The sequence below is a fragment of the Alosa pseudoharengus genome, unplaced genomic scaffold (assembly GCF_046254945.1).
Source record: "Alosa pseudoharengus isolate Yale_2024_CS ecotype anadromous, Long Island Sound unplaced genomic scaffold, YU_APseudo_1.1 YU_APseudo_1.1_scf_5, whole genome shotgun sequence".
Lineage (NCBI taxonomy): Eukaryota > Metazoa > Chordata > Actinopteri > Clupeiformes > Clupeidae > Alosa > Alosa pseudoharengus.
In genome coordinates this window covers 22,211,938-22,238,611 of record NW_027468837.1, presented here as the reverse complement: position 1 = coordinate 22,238,611, position 26,674 = coordinate 22,211,938, and the positions used below count along the sequence as shown (strand labels likewise).

Genomic DNA, 26,674 nt, shown 5'->3' with positions numbered 1-26,674 from the left:
CCAAAGGCTCGGGCTAATGTATTTTTATTGCGCCACCGTGTGGAGACAAGCGACGTCACCGACGCAAAGAACACAAACCTCCAGTATCCCAACATTCTTGTGTTTATAACCAACGGGTGAAAATGGCGGACACCAATAGCAGTAATCCCCAGTCACTGGGATTTACAGAGAAATTAAAATCATGGCTCTCTTGGTCATGGACCTACGTATGTGCCGTATGGTTTGCCATGGTTCTAACTATGATATACGTGCTACGAAGTCCTCTGAAACTGCAGGAAACGGTCACGGCAGGTAAATTGTGAGGAGTATTTACAGCTAGCCATTAGCTAGCTAGTCGGCTAATGGGTACATAAATGGGACCAATGAAGCCTCCAGTATTCTTTGACAACTTGCTTGTAACAAGTATATGAAAGATCACTTGCAGCTAGTAGTGCGGTTCAATGCAAAAGACTTGGTTGCAAAGAACTCTGTGATGTTGTCTCGTAGAAAGACGTTATGTGCTGTGACTGTTACTAGCCAATCTTACCATTGATAGACAATTAAATCTCCCGTGTCAACATGACATCACCGCATGCATTGTGTAGACGTTTGAAGACACAGTTATACTCAGTGTAATTCAAAGTAATATACGCATGTCCAATTTAGCTTCTTAGAACAAGTCCAGGCTAGCCTCTTTAGATACAGCCACTGTATTACTCTTTCATTTTATGACAGAAATGTGACAGTTGGATCTATTATTGTTCATTATCATATCCATTTCCAGTGATATGCTGTGCAAAAGCGTCCTGTGGCAAATACAAGAGTGTTGTGATTAATTTGGGCTCGGTGGCTTATTCATGTATTTTTGCAGCTTCAGTATTTTTGAACACCCTGACGCCCAAGTTCTATGTAGCACTCACTGGAACATCCTCACTCATCTCTGGCCTTATTCTGGTGAGTGGGGGGCGGGGTAATGATCTTGGTGTGTGAAAGATGGAAATGGTCAAAGATGTGTGGTACTGTAACTGTATTCAACTTTACTTTAGCCCAGGGGTGTCAAACTCATATTAGGTAGTGGGCCAGATTTGTTGGAATGGGACCTCGTGAGAGCTGTCATGGTCATTATCATTTTTCTACATGGGTATGAATATTGTTTAATATACTCCTTTACCATACCCACTTCTAAGCAAACAAATACAAATCATGTACTGTCATATATAACACTATTTCCCTCTTCAAATAACCTACTTCCATGTCAGTTCTTTCAGCCTCTTCCTTCCTGAGGATGGTTTGTAGTTCTAGGTTTAATCAATGTATCATAGAGATATTGCTTATTACATATTGACTATCTTTTTTTCCTACCCAGAACATCTGGGGGGCCGTATGAAACCTGCTGGCGGGCCTGATCTGGCCCCCGGGCCTTATGTTTGACACCCCTGCTTTAGCCTCTATAGCAGAACTCTGACATTGACAATTTAATTATGGCTGATGGTAGGCCTACATGTTAAACACGCACTTGAGCATGTCATTATAATAAAAAAGTATAGTAGCTTCAGCAAGGTACAAAAGCACCATGCATTGATTGCATTGTTGTAATCTGAGGATTTTGCAAGCAAATGTGAAGAAGCAATTAGCTATTAAGGGAATGCAATTTTGCCTTTGTGTAGTCTACATGGCTCATTTGATAGTGAATAATACATTTTAGTTCATTTTATGTCTCACAGTGTCTATGTGCTCTCTCTCCTCTGGACAGATCTTTGAGTGGTGGTACTTTAGGAAGTATGGCACATCCTTTATTGAGCAGGTGTCTGTGAGCCACCTGCGCCCTCTACTGGGGGGAGTGGAGAACAGCAGCTCTTCAGGAGGCCTCTTCTCCTCTGTCAATGGAGATGCTGAACCCCGACCTAGCGTGTCAGGTAGAAGTCTTATGATAATACCAGTTTCAAATATGACTCCGACAACACTGTCTCACTAAATCAATTGCCTTCACAATGCTACACATTCATGGTCTAATGTTTCCAATACTGCCTAAACATAACCTTGTGTCTTGTTTGTAGTTCATGTTGTAGTCCTTGTTTTCTAATGTGCTGTACTTATACTGTAATGATTCACTGCAAATTCATGCAAGCTGAGTGCTTGTCATCAGTTGCTCCTCTGCACATCACTAAAATACACTAATCTTTTTCCCTTTGTAGAGTGCAAAGTGTGGAGGAATCCACTTAACCTATTCAGGGGAGCAGAGTACAACAGGTGAAACATTGATTGATTGATTGATTGATTGATTGATTAACTGACCGATTCAGCCACAAGACATGACTCACCTGCTGTAATGTATATTTGTATGGTATTCCAGGTACACCTGGGTGACCGGTAAAGAGCCGCTGACGTACTATGACATGAACCTGTCTGCGCAGGACCATCAGACCTTTTTCAGCGTAGACACGCAACAGCTTAGACCAGAGGACGCAGGTCAGTTCAAAGAGGACTTTGCCCCATAGCAATGATTATAAATATGTTGTGAGTATGAAACTGTCTCTTATGCATTTATTACAACAGATGAAAAGTGTTATTGTAGGCTATAGCATTGGCCTATTGGCCAGTCCTGACATTTTTACACACCTAATTGAAAGATGCCAGAGGCTTAAAGATGGTGGAAGACAGGGAAAATTTGTAAGCAGAAAAATGCTGAACATATAGAGAAAGAGTAGTACACCTATCTGTAATTTGGCCAGATTTAACATGATGTATTTTAGATGTGGTTCATGCCAGTCATTTTGTGAGGAAAGTTGTATGCCCCTTTTTTCTGAAAAGCTGAGCTGCTTTTGCCAAACCTCAGTCAGACGTGTTGTTGTGCTTGCTGCTGTTGTGGTGTGCTGTACAGTAGTGGTGATGTGGATGCTGTTTTCCTCCTGTCCCCACAGTGATGCAGAAAGCCTGGAGGGAGAGGAACCCACAGGCCCGCATACGAGCCGCCTACCAGGCCATCGAGCTCAACCCAGAGTGAGTTGTCTGTCTATCTGTTTCTTTGTCTGTGTGTCTGCCTGCCTGTTTGTCTGCCTATCTGTCTCTCTGGCTGCCTGCCTGCCTGAGTTATTCCTGTGTGCTATTCGTATTTGATTGAAAGTCTGAGACTCACATCTCTATTTTTATCTAGTGTGATTGATAGTCCCTCGCCAGGATTTTTTATTGTATTTGATAGACAATTGTCTGACTCTCTATCTGTCTCTTGTGTTTGATTGATTCCTTGGATGTGGATGATGGTCTTGATTGACAACACAGGCTCTTTCCTTTTCCGATACTTGATTAACAAGCCTCTGACACACTCTGTGCAGCTCTCTTTTTGTCTCATGCATATCTGTTTTATTCTTTGGTTGATTGCCAGACACCTGACAGTTTTTCTGTGTCTTTGTTTGATTGATAGGTGTGCGGCAGCTTATGTGCTTCTTGCAGAGGAGGAGGCCACCACAATTACGGAGGCAGAGCGACTCTTCAAACAGGCACTCAAGAGTGGTGAGAGGGACACACACACACACACACTAATGCACAAAGTACACATGCATTCACAAAGAACACATACACTCAGTGACACTCACACAGAGCAGGCCGAACACATACACACACGTGCACAAACACACATACGTGTACTCACTATGATACAGGAGAAGTGCCTCTTCAAATTAGCACTTGAGAGTCGTGAGAGGGACAGGAACACACACTCGTACTAGCGTCCAGGATGAGGGTCCCTTCAAATAAGCACTTGAGTGGTGAGAAGCACATGCACATACACACTACGCTGAGTCATGGCAAACATGCACAAACACCTCTTGTACAGAGATGCATGTGTATACAAACACAACCTAGCAGGGCTTAAAGTTCTTAGGCACTGTGCTTAAATTCAGGCGTGGGCCAGATCGTTTAACACTTGAAAATAGATGATTATATATATAATAGGGAGGGAAAGTAATCTCATCGCCATCTAGTGGTTGCGTTCCTAGAGTTTAGCGGAGTGAATGGTATTTTTTTTTAGAAAATCTCAGTGCACATTGGGATCTTAATTTAATGCCTTCCATATGTTAGGCACTGGGGTCACCTCTATTGCTTCAAGTGGCCATACCTTATTTTTAGGATCAGTTGAATTGTTTTGAGTTTTTGTCGTAACATGGTGATAACGAACTACAGTTGCATGTGACGTCACAGGTTTGGGCGCTTAATCTCTAACTGATCAATACGGCAATTTGCTTAACTGGCTTAACATATTTTTGTAATAACAGAACGTGATGTAAATCGTGTGGTGATAACCTTTATGTCTGGATAACTGGTGTTGTGCTTCTACTCACATGAAGAGCTGTCAGTAAGTGTTAAGTGTCAATGCTAACCAGGCTAATAAACAAACAATGCTACCGTAAGTAACGTTGAAGGGTAAAGTCACGTGACTTCTTTTGTAGTTCGTTTATGAAACAAAAGGAGCAATTTCGATTTTTTAGAATAAGGCAAAATAGGGTCTGACATTTTCACAGTTAGAAGATTATTACTGTATAGACACTGACAAATATTTTTGGTGGATAACATCGCTGATTTGGCTTCACAATATTTTTTTAAAAATAGGTCTATGGGACTTAACATTGGAGCTGCTCTTCGATAGGAACGCAACCACTTGGGGCGCTGGTTTTCACTTTCCCTCCCTTGAAAGTTTCTTGTAACTTTAGACACAGACATTTTCCTTGCTTTAAGGCCTAAACGTACAAGCCTAATGTAATAATACCCACACACACACACACACCAACACCCCCACACCCCCCCCCCCCCCACACACACACACACACACACACACACATCCACAGGCAGAATCTCTTTTCAGATAAGACTGTAAGATAGGGCTGCATAATTATCGCAATCTTAATCGAAATATGAACCAACGCATGCACAGTTAATTTTGTCACATTTCTGAATTTTATGTTCATCCTCCTTCACTGTGCCTCTTTTAGTTGGTGGGTGTGAGTAATGCTTGAGGGGCACAGAAATTCTGATTGGAAAGCTTTACAGTCCATCGGGGGTGCTGTGCTTCTTGTGCACTGGCCGTGTGGGGTGGCACAAATTAAAGCTGCAGTTGGCAAGATTTTTTTGATCATATTCACTGAAACCGACACTATGCTCCGACAGAACAACATAAATCAGCCGGTTTTAGAAAAAAACCTGCACTTCTACCTCCATCTAGAGCCTGTTTTTTGTTTTGCAAAAATCCACAGCTCCCGGTTCTTCTGGTCCAATCAGAGCAGGGCTGTGTTAGATCTGACTGTCAATCACAGTCTGGTGCGCACTGACGAGCACAAACTCGATGAGAGGGTGCTCGGTGGTAGTGGGGGAGGGGCATGAGAGTTGTAAACATTCAAAATTTTGGCTAAGTCCCCTCAATCTGTCAAACTTGCCAACTGCAGCTTTAAAGAGACATTTGGAATATTGAACTGAATCAGATCATTCACATTCAAAAATCATATCGTGAATCGTAATGTCGTAATGTCAGAAAAATCGCAATACGATATTTTCCCCAATCGTGCAGCCCTACTGTAAGAGTGGTGAGAGGTAAGGAAGACACATGCACACTCATAGCTGTTAACAGTCACACACTCTCATACACACCCTCTCATTCAGACCCTCACTCACACACACACACACACACACACACACACACACACACACAAACTACTACAGAAACAACTACATGTACACACGGAAGAGAGACACACTTGCACATATACACACTCACACATCAAGGTACAGAATGTTTTAGATAAAAAGTGATGCACAGACAGTAAAATGGAAATGACCAAATACACACACACACACACACACACACACATACACACACACACACACACACACACACACACACACATACACATGCACCAATGTTCTGTGATGTTCCGGTAATTCAAGAAATAACTTAAATTCACATTGCACCCCACAGCATTAACAGTGTATTTGGGAAATGGTTCTATTAAATATTATACCCACTTGATTAAGGCCAGGCTAAACAAAACTGTCCCAAGCCTCTAGATGAAACAGGCTTTATTTGAACTGCTTCATGACTTGTTATGTGATGCTTGTGTGACACATACTGAGGACAGGAGGAGCACTGGCGCTAATGCCATAGCCTTTATAGTTAATTTCTCTGATGTTGAGACTGTGTGTGTGTGTGTGTGTGTGTGTGTGTGTGTGTGTGTGTGTGTGTGTGTGTGTGTGTGTGTGTGTGTGTGTGTGTGTGTGTGTGTGTGTGTGTGTGTGTGTGTGTGTGTGTGTGTGTGTGTGTGTGTGTGTGTGTGTGTGTGTGTGTGTGTGTGTGTGTGTGTGTGGGGCTATGAGGTGTAAGTGTATGTAGTTACTGTGTGTGTTTGTCACTGATGTGTATGTGTTATCTCTCTTCCTGTCTTTGCGCTGCCGTAGCTGGCAGAGACACCAACCTGCTGGTGTACATCAAGCGGCGGCTCGCCATGTGCGCCCGCAAGCTGGGCCGCATCAAAGAGGCCGTCAAAATGATGAGAGACGTGAGTACGGCCACACGCCACTGCGTCGCCACACACACACACACACACACACCCCCCCCTCCCGCCTCACCCACACTCTCCCTCTCCCACACTGTTTACCTGCCGCTTCAGTGGAACACTCAGTCAGAAACCACCCAGTGTGTCGGGTTTCCTCAAATGAAATAAATGTTTGCCTGGGCGACTGGGTTTAGTCAGACGGTGGCTGCCTGCAACAGGAAATAGTTGTCCTTAATGACGACCCCCTCCCCCACACTTTTTGTCTTTGCCACAGCTAATGAAAGAGTTCCCGTTATTGGGGATGTTAAATATCCACGAGAATCTTCTAGAAGCGCTGCTGGAACTCCAAGCATATGCTGACGTGCAAGCAGTACTGGCCAAATATGATGGTGAGTCACTTCTGTTCCCTTTCTGTCTTTCCTGTATTTGGTTTCAAACCAAATACACTGAATGCGCTTACACTGACCTCTATACTGACCTTTAGCAGCATTACAAAAAATATTCAGTTTAAATAAGACTGTTAAAATGTATTATAGTGTACAGTACAGTATAATATTATAGCTAACTTCTGTATGTTAAGGTTTTTTTTTTTACTAGATGATTGGTGTATAAAATTAGCTGTTTTCTCCATTTTCAGACATCAGTTTGCCAAAGTCAGCAACGATATGCTACACGTCAGCATTGCTCAAAGCACGGGCAGTATCAGATAAGTACGTGCTCACTCACGGCTCTACAGACAATTCTACAAGTTTGAGTAACATTGTGGCACAAGTGGCAGTGTATACCACATTCAGGTCCAAGTGTCCATGTGGCACAAGTGGCAGCGTACACCACATTCAGGTCCAAGTGCCCATGTGGCACAAGTGGCAGTGTACACCACATTCAGGTCCAAGTGCCCATGTGGCACAAGTGGTAGTGTACACCACATTCAGGTCAAGTGCCCATGGGGACCCATGGTTGTTTCCCAGTGTCACCCCATCTTTCTCTCTCTCCCACTTGCTTCCTGTCACTTTCAACATAAAGGCAAACACATACAAATATATACTTAAAATAGTGTATTACTTGCTTTGGCGATCTTCATTCGAGAACATCATTAGTACACACTTGTGTGTATGTAAATGTGTGTGTGTGTGTGTGTGTCTGTGTGTGTGTGTGTGTGTATGTGTGTGTGTGTGTGTGTGTGTGTGTGTGTGTGTGTGTGTGTTAAAAGAGTTTGTATTTCCTTCTGCCAGGTTCTCTCCTGAGGCAGCCTCAAGGCGAGGTCTCAGCACAGCAGAGATGAACGCAGTAGAGGCCATACACAGAGCGGTGGAATTTAACCCACACGTACCAAAGGTATGCACACACACACACACACACTCCATACACAGAGTTATGGAGTTTAACACACACGTACCAAAGGTATGCACACACACACACACTCCATACACAGAGTTATGGAGTTTAACACACATGTACCAAAGGTATGCACACACACACACACACACACACTCCATACACAGAGTTATGGAGTTTAACCCACATGTACCAAAGGTATGCTCACACACACACACACCATACACCTAGCTGTGGAGTTTAACCCACACATACCAATGGTACACACACACACACACACACACATTTCCTGTCCCATACCCTCTCACATATTCAATTTCCCTTCCCTCACATCCACATCCACATTACTTTACTACCCACCATGTGATGTATGTGACAGGATGATCCAAAGTCTATTCCCGTCACTCACTCTCTCTGTCACTCACTCACCTCACTCACTCACTCACTGACTCACTCGCTCACTCTGACTGTGTCAGACCTCAGCAGACTCTGTTGGCCAGCAGGTGCTGCTGTTGCCTTGCGTTGAACGAAATCCTTCAACACACTTAGTCACTGTCAGTGGCAGCAGCTCCTGACAGAAGCTCTCTGTGGCCCTGTTCTGGCCCATGTCTGGCTGAGATCTGGCTAGAGCAATCCCTGTCAGTTGCCCTTTCAGTTCAACCAACCACCATCAGTGCATTCACAAAAAAATGCTTGAGGCCTCTTGAATGATGATTGATGGTGGCAGCACAGTAGCTCAGTACTGGGATGGGAATAAGCTTTCTTCATTATGGAAACAGTAGGAACTGCATGGATGAGAGGCTTGCTATATGGAGCAAGAAAGAGGGAAATGGACTCTTTACATTGAACTGGATGCTCTCTGCGTGTGTCAGGGTTTGATGGGACTAACACAGCAATTCAGCGCGATTTATAAAGAGTTTTTGATGTGATTTCACAAGCAAGACCCATAAGGTAATAGGTTGCGGTTCCTGCAAATGAGAACCTGCCCTGCTCATTGAAGCTGTAACATCCATAGTTGTAGGGATTTACAGAACTGACCTGGGGCAGTCTTCTCTCATGACACACACACACTTATCACACACATCACTCACAATACAGACACACACAGACACACAAAACACAACCCCCCCCCCCCAACACACACACACACACCACACACACATCACTGAAGTGTTTCTCCCTCGGGGTTGTATGTTGTGTCTTGCGTGAGCGGTCCCACACAAACAGTCAGAGATTATTTTACAAAGACCACCATGCCTTGCCCATCTCCGCCTGAGGGTCTTTGAACTCTACACGGCCACGGCAGAGGTGAGCGGGTACAGCAGGCTAATGGCACCTTAAATCCACCCTACACACACGTAAACGTGCCAGAGTCAGTAAATCAGTGGGCCACAAGGAAAGGCTTTTAATTTTCCCAAGCTCTTGAGGGTGTTGGACTGGAGGTGTTCGTGGCTGGATGTAAAAGCACATACTCTTACTGTAGGGTGGTGTCTGTAATTCAACCCCCCCCCCCCCCTTTCTCTCTCTCTTTAGAGGAGTTCTCTTTTTTTTTTGGGGGGGGGGGGGGGGGTGTTTACCCTAAACACAGAGAGAGGAGCTCCAACTTGAAAATCCCCACCTCACATAGGGGTTCCAGGGTTCATCAGTCACAGCCTGCCCTGTTTCCCAGACCTACACACACACACACAGACATACAGACTTGCATATACACATAGAGACAGAAATGTACACACACACACACAGACTCACATATACAGAGACACCACCAACACACAGGCACACATCCCTACATAGAGACAGACATACTCACATGTACATACACACGCACACACAGACACACACACTCATTCAAACCAACTACAAAGTCTACTTTTTTTTGGACAATCTTCTGTCATGAAACACCCCTGCTTTCAAAACCATGATGCCCCAAAGCTTAGGTTCCAAGGAAGGGTGGCCCTCTGTCTCTCATTCTCTCCCTTTTCTTTTCTCTCATTCTTTCTTTCTCTTTCTTCATTTTTTCCTCCCACCTTTTTTGTCCCGTCCCATTGAAGTGCTGCTCTTTCACGTGGTTTTTCCCTGGGCAGCTGCACTTTGAAAATGAAACACTTGGAAGATCACAGCTGTTGTACAGAATGGCTCCCGACAGCATTGGTGATGGGACCTTCCATAAGTCCAAAGAATTTCCCTTAAAAAAAAAAAAAAAAAAAAAAAACATATATTAAGCCATACTTAAATTCCTCTCTTTTTGAAACATTTCTCTTTCATGGGTGCTTTAAGTGTATTGAGGTCACGTGGGCGTTTGTCATTTTAGTTTAATTTCCACAGATCATACTCTTCAATGGACTTTGACTTAGATTGGATCGCACAGAGGATTAGTGTACATTCTGTTGTAAAATAACTGGTTCATAAATGTGCATTCAGACAGACATGTAATGGCCATACACACACACACACACAGATACAGATAGACACACAGACACATGTAAGGTAGTGACTGCGCTCACTTCTGTGTAAACCTGTGTGGGCTAACATGCTCTGTCCATCATGGCGACTTGGGCTCCACGGCGTCAGAGTTCTCCATCCTACAGTGAGAGTCCTTTAGTTCACTGACCTCACACTCCTCTGACTTGAACGCAATGGCATTTCTCTCTCTCTCTCTCTCTCTCTCTCAATTACACTCACACTTTCACACAAACACACACTCGCTCTCTCTCAAGAAAAGAAACTAATAGTGTGTGAATCCTTTAACTTTGTTTGTGTCTGTGTGTGTATTTGTTTGGTGGTGTGTGTGTGTGTGTATGTTTGGTGGTGTGTCTTTGTGTATTTTTGTGCATGTGTCTGCTTGTGTGCGTATGTGCCTGTTTCTGTGAGTGTGTGTATCAATGTGTGTGTGTGTGTGTGTGTGTGTGTGTGTGTGTGTGTGTGCCTGTTTCTGTGAGTGTGTGTATCAGTGTGTGTGTGTGTGTGTGTGTGTGTGTCTGTCCGCAGTCAGTGCCCTGGGTGCTGGATGGTTTGTGTATGTTGTCAGTGTGCTTTTATGTGAAGCTATGGCACCAGCGCCGTCTATGTTGTGCCTACAGAGCTGAGCGGATACCGGTTGTTCACTGGGCTGTGGCGAGTCCCTGTGCGGTGGGTGGGCTTCCCCGCAAGGCTGTGGCTCAGTCAAAGAGAACACCACACACACACACACACACACACACACACACACACACACACACACACACACATTGATGCATCCATGCATATATGTATGGTCATAGACACACACACACACACACACACACACACACACACACACACAAACCTACATACTAATTTATGCATACATTTTAAAATACACAAAAAATACACACAAACTGCGTACATTTTAAAATACACTACAACGTATATTCCCCCCAACACACACACATATTCTCCCCCTCCCAGGCTGTGCTGGACAGTGCTGCTGAGGCGGTGTGACCTGGACAGCCCCTAGCACCTCCAGACAACAGGTCTGTGATGAACTAGAGATTTATAAGCCTGCTGGGAGCGCAGAGTCTGACACACATCGATACACAGCAGCGCTCAGGGAGTCAGGGTGTGTGTGTGAGTGAGAGAGAGAGAGAGACAGAGACAGAGCTCTGGCCAGTGCTAGCATTGTGAATATTATTAATACTGTGTTTTGCATTGCAAGAGGTTGGGTGTTTGTTTGTTACCATTGATAGTTGCACCACAGAGCTGTCTAGAGTCTGCGTGTGTGTGTGTGTGGGGGGGGGGGGGTAGTTTACAATTGCACTAAAGAGTCTTGGCCAGTGGGTGCACGTGCGCGTGTGTGTGTATATGTGATAAAAAGCAAGCACTCCATCACAGCTGAGAGCAGTGTGTGTGTGTGTGTGTGTGTGTGTGTGTGTGTGTGTGTGTGTGTGTGTGTGTGTTTATGAGTAGAGGATTAAGTAAAGACAGCGTCCCAGTACATCACATGAGCTTGTGCACCCATCCACCCGAGACCTCTTGCTAGCCCTGTCTGTCCCACTCCGCCTCATCCATGCTGGGCTGCTCACTGGGGAGAGCCTGCCTCTCTGGAGCCACCCTGGAGCTCCTCAGGGACACCTGTGTGGCAGGCACCAGTTCACAAACCATATTATGGGAGGGTACTGCTTTTGAGGAGAGGCTGTTTTTATTCTGTCTGTAGAGTTTTTTTATCATGGTAGGGGTGGATAGACAGTCATTTGCATGCACTAGGTGAACCGAAGCACAGGATGTCAATGGCGATTGAGGGACCCTTTCCCAACACCTCTTCACACATTGTCTTATTTCTTCAGCTACAACTGCCCGCTTACGTCTTAGATGGGGGCCAAAAAGTATCCCCCCAAGCAGATGTCTTAGCTATTTTAACACCATGTTCCACCCGTTGTGCTACTGTAGGAAATGGTTGTGCTAGGAAGCAGCAGTGTGGCTCCCCAAGGCTCTTAACAAATAGCCCCATTTCCTCTGCCTCTCTGACGTCTGAACTCTGCTGTCTGTGCACTGGCCTCTGCAGACAGGGAGGAAGTGCCCTGGACCCTCGTCTGGCCACCTGACCCCCCCCAGCCTGCCCTTCACCCCTCGGTATTCCCACTGGCTTTTGGCTTTTCCTAATGGGGGGGGGGGGGGGGGGGGAAAAGGGCAAACCTGAAGACTGAAAAGAGTATTTGGGGGGGGGGGGGGGGGTGTAAAAGGGCAAACCTGAAGACTGAAAAGAGTATTTGGGGGGGGGGGGGGGTCTTGATGAATGAGTCCCAACTTCAGTGAGATTGGTTTGGCCGTTTCTTTCGTTTGCATTGTTTGTTTATTTTTAATGTGGTGTGTTTGTTTATTCTGATACAAGCGTTAAAGACGTGGCTCAAATGAACATGGCAGGGCCAGTGTCACCCGCGTGTACAAGGGTGACGGGGACACCTGTACCCTCCAGTCTTGCGGGTCGCCATACTTTGGTAGTTGTCCAAACACACACACACACACACACACACACACACAGTTAAAGGCTGAATATAAAAGCCAGATGGGAGGCTTAGAAGTGCTGCCTGGGCTTATGAGTGTCCCCCAAGATAAAAGAGGACAGGGCTGCGTGAAACACGACCCCCCATCAAAGGGGTGCGTGGTCGGGGGAGACAGGGGTGGCGAGGTGCGAGGCTCTCATGCCAAGGGATACCAGCGAGGACAGCTGCCAGTCAGATACCAGCAGTAATCACCAGCTCATCCATACAGTCAGACACACCAGTGTTTCCGTTAGACGTTACTTAATAATCTCTTGGCCGATTAGATTTGCGAATAGTAAAAAATTATACATTAAAGCTCTTCGTTCATCACGATAACCAAATCAAGTAAACAATAAATAACAGAACCTTATGCTATTGTATAATTATTTTTTTAATGTGAGATTAGTTACAAAAACCTGAGTGCTTCCTACTGTTACACAGTGTGGGATTTCATTCTCTGTGAACCTTCAGTCTTAGCACCACCCTCCAAAGGCTTCATCACGGCCGTAGAAATGAGTAGAAAATCTCATATTGAGTTTCAGACATATCATTGAAAAACATTCCAGGTGCTTTATAACTACCTCATACAGCTGGTTATGATTATGCCAATAGTGTTCAAAGTTGTGATAACCGCCCTGAATGTAACATTTTGCTTTATTTTGCTGTGTGTGTGTGTGTGTGTGTGTGTGTGTGTGTGTGTGTGTGTGTGTGTGTGTGTGTGTGTGTGTGTGTGTGTGTGTGTGTGTGTGTGTGTGTGTGTGTGTGTGTGTGTGTGTGTGTGTGTGTGTGTGTGTGTGTGTGTGTGTGTGTGTGTGTGCAGAAGAGACTCCTGTAACTGTAACTCCATGGATCCTGCTGACATGTTCTATGTTCTTTATGTTGGCACCTAGGTTGCGGGGTGGTGGGTTGGCACATCTGTTCTGATTTCAGGGTGATTGTGGGCCATCCCTGGGGAGCCACCCCAAATGATCCATCCTCAGAGGGCTTGCCTGTCTGTCTGCCTGTCCTACATCCTGCCCCCTGTATCCACAAATAGTCGCAAAACATTGAGAAGAGATCAAAAATCAGACTTAATAGGGGAAAAGGAAGAAGTGTATAAAGGCAAGAGATTTCAACTTACCCATGTGAAGAACATGCTAGAGTGAGGAAAGAGAACTGGAGAGAAGCATGATAGAAAACATGGTTAAGGACGTAAACAGATAGGGAATGGTAGTCGGACACGGAGAGATAAGCGCATGGCTGATGAATCTATGGCAAGGAGAGTCAGAGGAAGGGAATATTAAAATTAGCGATACAAAGTGAGAAAGGAAGGACACAAAGAGATGGAGAGAGAAAGAGAGATGGAGGGAGATGGAGAGAGACAGAGATAGATAGTTAGCTAGAGAAAGAAAGAACAGGATATGGCGATGGAGAGAATGGGAGCGCTAGTGATCCCCGTGGGGCATGTCCCGCACCCCCTCGCCGGGGGCCCTGGGGTCATCCCTGGCTGGGCCTCTGGGTCCTGAGCCCTTCTCTGAGGGGAGGATTAGCCAGGATTAGCTGCAGGGTAACCTTCCAAACGCGCCACCCCACACACCCATCTGAACGCCCACCCCATACACCACTACACACACACACACACACACACACACCTACCTATACACACACAGATACATCACATACACATGCACCCACACACAGATGCACATACCTATATACACACACACACACTCACGCTGCCTGACTAGTCTCGTCTCGCCTTGTCCAGGGACGCCTGGGATTCCTCTGCTCTGGTCCCTCAACCTAGATGAAACGCATGCATTGTGTGTGTGTGTGTGTGTGTATGTGTGTGTTATCCTTCAGGCCAGGACAGCCACATTGACCCCGACCCCAATCCTGACCATGGCCTCCCTTTGAAAGGGCTGTTTTACGTAACTGAGCCTTTTTTCTCCTCTCTCTTCAACCCTCCCCCCCACCCCCACCCCCGCCCCAACCTTCGCCCCCTTCTCTCTGGCTCTTTCTTTCCCACCCCACCCCCCACCACCTCTCTCTGTAGTATTTATTAGAGATGAAGAGTCTGATCCTGCCTCCGGAGCACATCCTGAAGCGGGGCGACAGCGAGGCCGTGGCCTACGCCTTCTTTCACCTGCAGCACTGGAAGAGGGCAGAGGGAGCCTTAAACCTGCTGCACTGCACCTGGGAGGGCAGTACGTACCGCACCGCTGCCAATCTTTATCTCTCTCTCACACACACACACACACACACACACACACACACACACACACACACACACACACACACACACACACACACACACACACAGAACAGAAGAGGGCAGAGGGAGCCTTAAACCTGCTGCACTGCACCTGGGTGGGCAATATGTACCATACTGGGCCGCAGCCTAACACAGCACTGCATATTCCTGTCAGTCTCATATACATGCACACGCACACACACACACACACACACACACACGGCTGCCAATCACACACGACCACCAATAAGGAACACGCAGGGCCATACATACCACACCTCAGCCTATTAATCACACCCCTGCCAATCATGCGCACACACGGTATGTTGTACAGGTCCACAACTAATCACAGTGGAGCTCACAGCTGTCAGTCACACAGCTATCAATCACTTAGCAGCCTGTCGTGCGCACACACACAGAACAGGAAGAGGAAGTCAGCTGATGTGCCGCACGTGTGTCCCAGCATCCACACTTAAGCCCTATTCGGATGGGGTTAGTTTTACATGGAGGCGTGGGGTAAAGTCATTTTAAGGGATTAAGAATTAAAGGAAAATTCCGGTATTTAGCACTTTGAGTCCCTTTTCTGGTTTGTTTTGGATGAACTATAGTGGTGGACACCGAAATTTTGATGATTGGTCCTGTCTCGACTTTTCTGACTCGTTTTCAATCGCCTTTGACTACTTGGAGTGGCTGCCAACAACCCTTAACGTTCGTTTTCAAAACTGTGCAACTCACCGAGTGGTTAGTGGTGTTTGTTGATGTTCCAAAACAAGTAGCGTAGCGAAATACAGTTTCTGTCGTGTTTTATTTGGCATTTTGTAAAATCCCATTGATTTCTGTTGGAAGAGTCATTGCACGTTGATATTACTGCGCCACCGTCTATGCTTCAGGTTCAAATATTGAGCGGAAGTTTATATGCGGTTGTGAGGTGTCTGAAAGAATAGTTCCACAATAGCAAATAAGACGGCTGGAAATCATATATTGCGCCGATATATTTGATTTTAATAATTAACGAACACCACTATACACTCAGTGAGTTGCACAGTTTTGAAAACGAACGTTAAGGGTTGTTTTAGGACATGTTTTAGCATGCCTGTTGGCAGCCACTCTGAGTAGTCAAAGGCGATTCAAAATGAGTCAGAAAAGTCGAGACAGGACCAATCGTCAAAATTTCGGTGTCCACCACTCTAGTTCATCCAAAACAAACCAGAAAAGGGACTCAAAGTGCAAAATACCGGAATTTTCCTTTAAGATTTAAGAATCCTCTGTATTCTACCAGAAGTGGGAGGGCTAACTCGATTTACTGTACACACTACCATCGCCTCCCTGTCGCCATGTGTGTGCTACGTTGCTTCCTGATATCGCATTCATGCATGCAACATGGCCTGAGTAATGTTTAGTTCAGTGTTAAGTTCAAGTTTATTTGTCATATGCTCAATATGTCAAGGACAACTGTAGGCTACAATGAAATGTTTGTGGTGAGACTCGGGTATTTTACAGGCTACAGCTGAAAAAATATCACACAAATTCACCCTCCTGTTGATTATATTGGTACAGTAGCCTTTACTTTACCTTCACAGACAAAATCATCACCCTTTGGTTGCCTTGCATTATCTATTACCGAGTGCTTCTTCAAGTGCCTCCGTGCTCAAAAGAACGTGGAAAACTGTGTTTAAACAGGATATGACGGAATATCTACAGTCATTTTTGTAGAGGGTCGTATTTGCACAGAATTAATATTACCTGAGGTATTGTTTCTGGACCGTTTTACAGAAGGTAAAAGTTGTCGTGATTTCTACTGACATTGTCTGTAGTAATTACTGATATGTTGCATTTGGATGGGACTAAAACTCCTGGTAATAATTACTTTACCCCACATCTCCATGTAAATCTAATCCCTTCCAAATAGTGCTCTAAACAAGAGCTCTTTGGGTATGTTCAGTGGGTCTGACCTCTCTCAGCTAGCCAAAGCAGCTGCAGTGAATGCACAGTAGAAAGCAATGGGAACAGGCCCTTCATCGAGCCTCGTATAGTTTGGTTTTCAGTCTTCTGGTGCTGGAGTTCTCTCACTGTGAACTTGGTTAAACCCTACTGCCAAACACACCTACTGCCAGATCTTCAGACCCATGGAGAACACTATCCGTCTTGTCAAACTGACAACTACCATCCTGCTGAGAGAGAAAACACCAAATGTTCTTCCTGTTGTAGAACTATTGCAAAATTTCTGCCATGTTCATAGAACATTAAATATTAGTTTGGCTTTCTTTTCTTGACCCCTGGCAGACAGAAGTATATGTAGTCAGGATCAATCTGAATATTTGAAATTAAAGAAGCACTATGCAGGTCTGATTATTCCTTCGCTGTTTCTGGGTTTTCGCCGCATTTGGGCTCGCATTTTTCACTACACAGCTCCCCCTGCAACTTCAGTAGCAAGTGACTGCTACACTAAACCCCCACTAGCTAGCGAGCTAGCCATCAAGAAACCAAGCTAAACACATACAGGGTCGAGCAAACACATTGTTCAAGAGACTATCAAACCACATTACAAAGACGAAATTCACCCAAGGGTAGGCTACTTACAATTTCAACAGCAACAAAGCCAAGTCGGTGTCCGTTTTGCAGTCTTCAGAGTCTCTCACTTGACGCCATTCCTCAAAAGCTCGCCCTATGTTTACTCGAAACTACAATCTGACTACATTTTCGAGGCGCAATTGGATACTTCCGCTTAGTCACATCTGGATTTACCCGGACCGGATCCAGAAAGTTGTATATTTAATTTATATTTTGTATATTCGAGAAGCGATAGGGGGAGACGAAGCACCCACCAAACAACCCAGAAAGTGTTGTAGAACCATCAGAACAACTTTCAACCTGCATAATTATGGCTAAAATTGTTCGTAGTGCTTCTTTAAGTATGCTAATGGTAGTTGTAGCTAGTAGTAAATCCATCATGTCATATAGCACACACATAGGACCATTTCAGCCAGTAGAAAACATCTTCCATACTAGGCATAGCTGAAAGTCTGCCTGTAATGTAAGTATGTTCTGTTGATGACACTCACCTTGTATAACTTTCTTTCTTTCCATCTCTCTCTCTCTCTCTCTCTCTCTCTCTCTCTCTCTCTCTCTCTCTCTCTCTCTCTCTCTCTCTCTCTCTCTCTCTCTCTGTCTTAGCCTTCCGGATCATTCCGTACCCTCTAGAGAAGGGCCACCTATTCTACCCGTACCCAGGCTGCACAGAGACAGCAGACCGGGAGCTGCTGCCCTGTAAGTCCTCTCCGTCCACTCCAACCCCTCTCAAAACACAGACAACACGCACAAGAAAAACCTCTGAAAAAAAGAAATATCCTTTTCATGTGTATATTACCTGTGTATCCTGTATTTAAGTCCACATAATGCAACAGAGGTTGCACCCAAACCGGTTTACTGTACATTGTCATTATATTGTACCTCAAGCTCTTGTACTGTAGACCCCAATGACTTAAGCATCTCTCTATGTAAGGCTCTATGTAAGTGTAATGGAGACAAGGCCTTAGCAGTAGTGATTTATGGATTTGTCATATTTAATAGATAGATAGATAGATAGATAGATAGATACTTTATTGATCCCCAAGGGGAAATTCAAGATAATAGTGGACTACTGTGCTGACCACTGCTGTATGCATGTGGAAGTCCAGTCCATGTGACTCTGACATGCCTAGTTGTGTGTGCAGACAGACAGGAGGAGCTTAAACAGCACTATTTTTCCCATTCTGTCGGCATTTACGCACATCTGGTTTTGACATTGGCGTGTGTGGCTTCACTTAAAATGTTTTTTGACTGTGAGAAAATAATAAAGTATGGAATCATGATATCAAGCTCTCTCGTTCTCTCCCCTCTCTTGTCCCCCCCCCTCTCCCCATCTCTCTTTCTTGCATTTGGTTCCTCTCCTTTCACATCTCCTGGTCTTCCTCTCACCCTCTCCTTAACCCATGTATCTGTCCTCCACACACAAACATAAACACAATCACACACTCCCCATCTTCTTTCTCTCCCTCTCTCCTTATAATACCCTTCCTCTGTCCCTCTCTCCCTCTTTCCTTTCCCCCTTCTCTCTCTCCCACTTTTTCCATCCTCTCCCCCTCTCTCTCTATCTTCATCTCCCATCTCTCACGCTCTCCTCCACTCTCCATGCATCTCCATCTATGTGTATCTTCCCTATTCCTCTCTCTCTCCTTCTCTTTCCCTCTCCTTCCTTCCCTCTTTCTTCCTCTTTCCCTACCTTCCTCTCACTCTATCTCTCCCTCTCTTTTTCCCTCTCTCTCCATCTTCTGCCTCCTCCTCTCTTCCTCTCTCTCTCTCTCTCTCTTGCTTCCTCCCCAACCCCCCCCCATCTCTTCTCACTCTCCTTCTCTCCTCTCCCTCCCTCTCTTTCCCACCTCTTCTCCATCTCTCTCTCTCTCTTCCCCTCCTCCTCCCTTCTCTCCATCCCTCTCTCTGTGTCTCCAGCGTTCCATGAGGTGTCGGTGTACCCTAAGAAGGAGCTTCCCTTCTTCATCCTCTTCACAGCGGGACTCTGCTCCTTCACCGCCATGCTGGCCATGCTCACACACCACTTCCCAGAGCTCATGGGGGTCTTTGCCAAAGCCGTAAGTATCCGTATAAGTATAAATAATAAGCTCTATAAGTGGAGAAAAAGAGAGAGAGCGGTATAGGGAGTGATAGGGAGAGAGAAAGAGAGAGAGGGGTGGGGAAAGAGAGAAGACAGAAACAGAAGCTATGGCAGTCTCATAAGTCAAAGATCAGACACTGTTTGTAGGTGTGGAGGGGCAGTGGAACCCAGACTTTCTCTTTCTCTCTCTCTCTTTCTCTCTCTCCCTATCACTCCCTATCCCTCTCTCCTCTCTCTCTCTTTTTCTCTACCTCTCTCTCTGTCTCTCTCTGTCTCTCTCTGTCTCTCTCTCTCTCTGGTTTGCCCGCTGGCACTCGGAGCATGTCAGGATGCTGGCACCCATCTGGCCTGAGTCAGTAAATTGTCTTTTTACCGGCCCCGCAGGCTGGTGGAGAGGGCTGGCCAGCCAGAGCCCTAGATCCATCTGACTGACACATCAGTCCCGTTTACACACCTCCTTCAACACTGATCGAAAAAAAGCAGGACGGCATAACACACTCGAAAGCACTCATCTTGTGATCGTTTTTGCCTCTATTAACCCTAGCTCTAGCCTGAACCTTAACAAATGCATCCCATAATAGCATGGGCAAAGTAAACACAGAAGAAGTACATTAAATTGTGAAATTGTGCATAGCACCTATGAGCTTTTCGTGCACAAACCCTCCAGGGACTCCAGGCCTTGAGGCCATGTCAATTGTTAGCATAATAGAAATGACATGAAGCAGAGTTGTGTTTGATTTCGTTTTAATGCTTGAGCCATGGGATTAACGTTGCTTTTGAGTTCAGCACTAATGGTGAGGGGGGAGTTATGAGTGGCCATTGATGGAGCCTTCACAGATCTGTCTTTTGTCTTGACTGACCTGAAAGTGTGTGTGTGTGTGTGTGTGTGTGTGTGTGTGTGTGTGTGTGTGTGTGTGTGTGTGTGTGTGTGTGTGTGTGTGTGTGTGTGTGTGTGTGTGTGTGTGTGTGTGTGTGTGTGTGTGTGTGTGTGTGTGTGTGTGTGTGTGTGTGTATTTATTACCCCAGCGTTTATTAGCTGTCTCTTTTACAAGTGTCTTGGCAACGTCGTAAACAGGGCATTTGCACGTTGTAGGATGTAGGGATGCAGGTCAGTGGCATACAGGGGTGACTAGTTTTAGCTCAAAGAAGAGAAGGACTTGGATGAGACTAAGTGTGTGTGTGTACGGGCCTGTGCATTCCTGCATGCATGTGTGGGTGTGTGTGAGAATTTAAGGGAAAGAGTAGAATAATTTAGAAATTGTGTGTGTGTGGGTGGGTGTTTGGGTGTATGTGTAATGTGATTGTTATTTGGGCCCCAATTGGAGCCTGAGCTAAAACAGAGCCCAGTGCCACTGCCTCAGGTCTGAGCCAGTAAACCCTGGCCCCTCATCCACACACACACATACACACACACACACACACACACACACACACACACACACACACACACACACACACACACACTTACACAGAGACTGTCCTGTCATCTGGATCCCCTAACTCTGCACACCCTCCACACATACACACTCTCTCTCACACACAGTTAACCCACAGAGCGTCCCCCTACTCGCCTTCTTGACCAACTCCTCACCTAAGCCCAACATCGCTCCCCTTTTTTCTCACTCTGAACCTTAAACACACACACACACCCATACGCCCACACACAGGTCGCGAGAGGGGATTAGCGCAGCAGGACTCTGTGAGATGTTTCAGTGTGTGTCTGCGGTTTTTGGAACATTGAAATCGCACAAACTCAGACCACAGTTGAGTTATTCCCCCACTAAAACTTTAGTGCTGCTCTCTGCACTTTAAGCCTCATTCAATAACAAAGAGAAGGATGTGCGTGTAATAGTATATTTGTGTAATTCCTAATATTGTCATCTCGATACCCACAAGAAGTCCAGAGCAACTCCAAACGCTACAGTGGGCCGACTCTTGGCCGGTCTGACCCATAACAACTATTTCAATTTCAATTTGTCTTGTAATAGCCAGGGTCACTTGTGGCTCTTTTCTTGTGTGGTGTTGTTGGTACAGTATGTTGTGATGTGTGGGTCTGTGTGGAGGAGTCCTCTCTGAAGACTGTGGAGTTCGGAGAGCAGAGCAAAGGGGAAGGGAGCCACCTGTTGGTCCGGTGCCATTTGACACAGTGGCACAGATTTTTGTTTGTTTGGGTTTCACATTCCAGCCCTCGGATTTTAAATGAAAAATGAAACGATGCTTGTTGAAGTTTGAAGTGGCGACCATCAGATTTGGCCAAGACCAAGACCACATCTCTAGTGGCTGAACTGTGCGTGAATTACTGAGCTTCACACCCATCTTTGTGTTCACTTGTAACTCTATTAGTTGGTATATTTACTCATCATGTCTTTCTGCTGGTCCTCTGGCTTTGCCACGCTTTGGTTTGGTCTTCACTCCTCTTCCCTTCCCTTTTCTCTTCCACTCCTCCCTTCTTCACTCCTCCCCTCTTCCCTTCTCTCTTCCTCTCCTCCCCTCTTCTCTCCTCTCCTCTTCCCTTCTCTCTTTCTCTCCTCCCCTCTTCTCTCCTCTCCTCTTCCCTTCTCTCTTCCTCTCCTCCTCTCTTCTCTCCTCTCCTCTTCCCTTCTCTCTTCCTCTCCTCTCTTCCTCTTCTCTCCTCTTCCCTTCTCTCTTCCTCTCCTGCCCTCTTTACTCATCTTCTGTTCTCACTACAGCACTCTGTTCCTATCCCATCCTCTCCACTCCTCTCCTCTCCACTGAACTTCTTCTCTCCTCTCCACTCCACTGCTCCCCTCTCCTCTTCACTCCTCTTGTCTCCTCTCCTCTCTACTCCACTCCTCCTCTCCTCTTGCCTCCTCTTCTCTCCTCCACTCCTCTCCTCTCCTCTCATCTCCACTGAACTTCTCTCCTCTCCATTCCACTCCTCTTCCCTCCTCTTGTCTCCTCTCCACTGCTCTCCTCTCCTCTCCGCTCCCCGCCTCTCTTCTGAGCTTCTCACCACTCCATCCTTTCTTTCCTCTCCCACCCTTCATCGCTGCTCTCTTCTTATCTTCCCCTTTTCTCCTCTCCTCTACTCTCCTGTCATCTCCTACCATTCTCCATCTCCCATAGCCCCCCTCCCCCCCTTCCTCCAGTCTTCTGTCCTTCCTGTCCCTCCCTCTGTTCTGTGGTGCTGCAGGGCCTTGTTTGGAGCTCGGTGGCGCTGCGTGGAGTCTGTGAGAGAGTGAAGTGAGGACACGCCGCCAGTGCTCTAGCGCCCAGTCAGCCTCTCTCTCTCTCTCTCCTTATCTCCCTATCGGCCTCATCCGTCATACGAGCACTCCTATTTACTTTGCCACTATCTGCGCTGCCTTTCTGCTCTGTGGAAATAGATGACACTTTCTCTCGCCTCGGACCTCTGCCCCCCCCCACCCACACCCTGCCTCTCTTCTGCTTTGCTCTCTTTTCTCTCTCTCTCTCTCTCTTCTCACTCTCTCTCTCTCACTCTCCATTCTTTTCCTCCTCCCAACTTCCTCCACGTAGTCCAGTTGGGCTCGCCGCTGTCTCGTCCCTGCGTCCTGTCCCGTCCTGTCATAAACATCTGCTCGGCCCGTGAAATGTATTGCTTCATAAACACATTAAAGTTTTGTTTATGGTGGCGTTTGAACGATGGGAGTTTAAACATTTTTCAGATGCATGGTAACGCGCCAAATTGAAGTGGCTGAGTTGGGGAGCGGCCAAAGCCTTCAACCACCCCCTCACCCCACCACTCACACACGCACACACACACACATGCACACACACACACTCCTCACTGACTGCTGTTTGTTTTGGAAAGGAAACGCTCAGCGGTTGACCCCAGGAGAGTGGTGGTGATGCAAGCTGGGACCGTTCACAAGAACAGTGTGCATGGACGCGAGAAGTGCCTCTTAAGAAATATTCCTCTCTGTTTTTCCCAGTCTCTCTCTCTCTCTCTCTCTCTCTGTTGTGTGAGGGGCTTTATCTGGCAGTGTCATCTGCGTCGCTATACAGTATGTTTTCAGCCATCTCCCAATCTTTTGTCCTGTGCACCTGCCACTTACACTCTTTCATCTGGTCTTTGTGTGTATGTGCATGTGTGTGGTGCGGGTTTGCATGGAAAACTCCTTGTTTAGACTGCTCGAGCGATGTAGGTTAACACTAAAGTTCATGGCCTGTGTCATGATGCTGTTTGAAGAAGCTGAAGATCAGAACCTGCTGTTCTTTACCCCATGTAGTCACTAAGATATGTTTTGTTTCTCTCTTCTCTTCTTTTCTCTTCTCTTCTGCAGTTCTTCAGCACTCTCTTCGCACCCCTGGGGTTCTTCGCAGACAAGATTGAAGGTTTCATGCTGACGCGGATCTGACGCTGTTCGCAAGCTCCCCACACACACAGACTCATACACTCTGAAGGACACACACACACCTACATGAACACTCCACTGAAAAATGCCATAAGGAAATGCAATACATACTATACAACATGAGACCTGCTGAAAAGGGCCAAGCATCTCTTCAAAAACACACATACACACACACACACACACACACACACACACACACACACACACACAGTATTTTGACTTCTGTCCTCTGTTTTGCTAGTCTGTTTGCCGTCTTGTAAACACACGCTAAGCCAGTCCTCTACTTTGTGAAAAGTTTTGCGTGAAAGAAAAAGGTAAAATAATTCATTCTAGAGCCATGAATCGTATTTCACCCTACTTTCTCAAACAACCTCTTTTTATGTTCAAAAAGCACCGGAATGCTAAAAGCACAACATCAATGACGCACTGGCATACTTCTTACCTCCTCGGCTACAATTTTCACAGTAGATATGGGAAGAGGCCGAAACCCAGCTAGCAGCAGACAGCGGAGCAGATCTGCTCCTGATCCCCTAGCTGCAGTCTGGGAATCAACAGGCGCCACTCAGTGTCCACGTGCACACGTACGGTCCTAAGCCCCCTCCATAAACCTGCGGGGCCTGGTCCATCTCCACCGCATTCCAGTGCGGCGGCGTGCATGTAGCGGTAGAGGCTGCTGCAGCAGTGGAGTCTGGGGCAGTTCCGGGGCAGGTCCGGCGTGGTTGTGGGCCTTACCAGAGTCGAGCTGCATGGGAGGAGGAGAGGGGGTTGGCTGGTGCTGGAGTTCAAGTAGCAGACGCCATCCCACCAGACTCCCATCAGACAAGCACATACACACAGACACACACACATACACACACACACACACACACACATACATACACATCACACTCAGAAACACACACGCACACACATTTCACTCAAAAGGCCCAACCAAGCCCGGCCCAACACGGTCCTTCGTGAGGTCCTGAAAAAAAAAAACTCTTGATTTACTGTCCGTCTGGGGCAGGCTATGTATACAACCTCCCGACCTGCTACCAGAGGTTGCCGTGGATTGATGCCTCCGTGCTACATCATCGAGGCAACCCGCCCTTGTGGCGACAGCACAGAATTGTAGATGGGGATCATCGCTAGTCATGAAACAAGTATCTGTAGGTAGATGGTTCTGCAGGAATCGTGCAAGCCAAGTAGGGAATGGAGTGGGTCCTCTACTCTGGATGTGTACTTCCTCTCCAAAACCGGTGTTGTGTCACTCAGTGATGGTCTTGCATCATTCTGGAACATTCTCTTTGCTTAACCATTGGTCAGAGCACTGCAACATTGTTGAGAGACCATGCTCAGAATTTGCTCCTGCTACCTGGCAGCATGATCACCCGAACACTCAACACAGCTGTGATCTTTAGGGCAGTCATGACATCCACAGGAGAACTGAGACTTGTGAGGAAGGTCGGAAGAGAAGGTCCATTAGAGAGTGAACTGGGCCATTCCTCTGTCAGATGAGGGTCGGTTTCGCTCTCAAGTCCACTGCCTTCCAGGAGAACTCCCCTTACCCCTGAAGCTCCATCAGCATTGGTCAGTGTGTTGAGCTCTGGAACGGGCTTACCTAAACATCTCGCCAAGATGCGCGCGTTTGTCACTGGGGCAGAATGTACAGAAGCTCCTCGCCTGAAATCCTTCTTGACATGTGCCTTCCATCTCTGGCCCCTGACTGGTCGGTTTTATTTATCTCCTCTTTTACCCCAGTGAGATTGTCATTTATTTATTCTAAACATTTCCAAGAGCCTTAAACTGGCATTATGATGCTGTTTTTAAACGGAGGACAGAAGTCAAACTACTTTCAATGTAGCATTAAAACATTTTTAAAGTGGAATGGAGGTCTCAACTCCGAGAGGAAATGTCTTACTGTCTGATGACAGAGTTAACATCGACAGTCATCGTAATCAATGATATTGTTTGCTGAACAGCTGACAATAAAGTGGTGCTTAAAAAAGTAACAGGAGTTTGCCTTGATTGTAATTTCATTAAATCTCCAGATTACTTTTTTATTTGTACTCCAGACTGATGTTACTTTCCATTTAGTTTTTTTCTGCCAAGTTCCCCTACTTGTCGCTCAACATAGGACATGCCCGTATGAAAGGTATACATACTCCTGTTGTGCGAGTTTATTTGATCTTTGAAAGTGTTGTGAGTGGGGAGCCTGGCGAAGTGATGCACTAACGTAGCCTCCTCGTTCCTCTCGTGTCGACTTGAGGGTTGTTGTACTGCGGTATTTACACTTCTGCATCCAAAAAGAGGCCCGGGGGGACGACTACTCTTCAGGCTCTCTGAACTCACGCTGACCCCCTGGACGGACTCTGCGGCCCCGGGGACCGGCACACGCACATATCAGCGGTGGCCTGAAAGGGTCGGTCTTACACGCCTGTGTCTCTGACTGCAGCGACTCCTGTTTGCTTCTGTACCCCAACAAGAGAACTTGACACTACCAAAGCCAAGGCCTGGGCTGCCAGGCCCTTCTGGCTAAAGTACTGTATGTTCAGTACACCAAAATACATACTAGCCCATACTAGTACATTTGACATACTACCTAGTATAGTTTATCACATCAT

General features: G+C 46.3%; 1 protein-coding gene across 2 annotated transcripts; it reads left to right on the top strand.

Moving 5' to 3' along the window:
* The first annotated feature begins 122 nt into the window (after positions 1 to 122).
* Positions 123 to 26,674, top strand: st7l (suppression of tumorigenicity 7 like). Of its 2 annotated transcripts, XM_076267885.1 has the most exons (15): positions 123 to 291; positions 851 to 933; positions 1,733 to 1,895; positions 2,175 to 2,229; positions 2,333 to 2,448; positions 2,901 to 2,979; positions 3,401 to 3,489; positions 6,421 to 6,521; positions 6,793 to 6,907; positions 7,156 to 7,228; positions 7,751 to 7,853; positions 14,886 to 15,036; positions 18,258 to 18,350; positions 19,572 to 19,711; positions 24,000 to 26,674. In XM_076267885.1, the coding sequence occupies exons 1-15, from the start codon at positions 123 to 125 to the stop codon at positions 24,072 to 24,074; spliced, it is 1,605 nt and encodes a 534-aa protein (XP_076124000.1). In that variant the 3' UTR covers positions 24,075 to 26,674. The 2 variants fall into 2 exon arrangements, with proteins under 2 accessions (XP_076124000.1, XP_076124001.1); XM_076267886.1 differs by lacking the exons at positions 123 to 291; positions 851 to 933 and adding an exon at positions 1,340 to 1,470.

What these genes read in the sequence shown, in the direction of transcription:
- st7l (XM_076267885.1), top strand. Translation starts at nt 123, where the DNA reads ATGGCGGACACCAATAGCAGTAATCCCCAGTCACTGGGATTTACAGAG. An exon ending in GCAGGAAACGGTCACGGCAG is followed by an intron (nt 292 to 850) that starts GTAAATTGTGAG and finishes GTATTTTTGCAG; the next exon opens with CTTCAGTATTTTTGAACACC. An exon ending in AGTACTGGCCAAATATGATG is followed by an intron (nt 6,908 to 7,155) that starts GTGAGTCACTTC and finishes CTCCATTTTCAG; the next exon opens with ACATCAGTTTGCCAAAGTCA.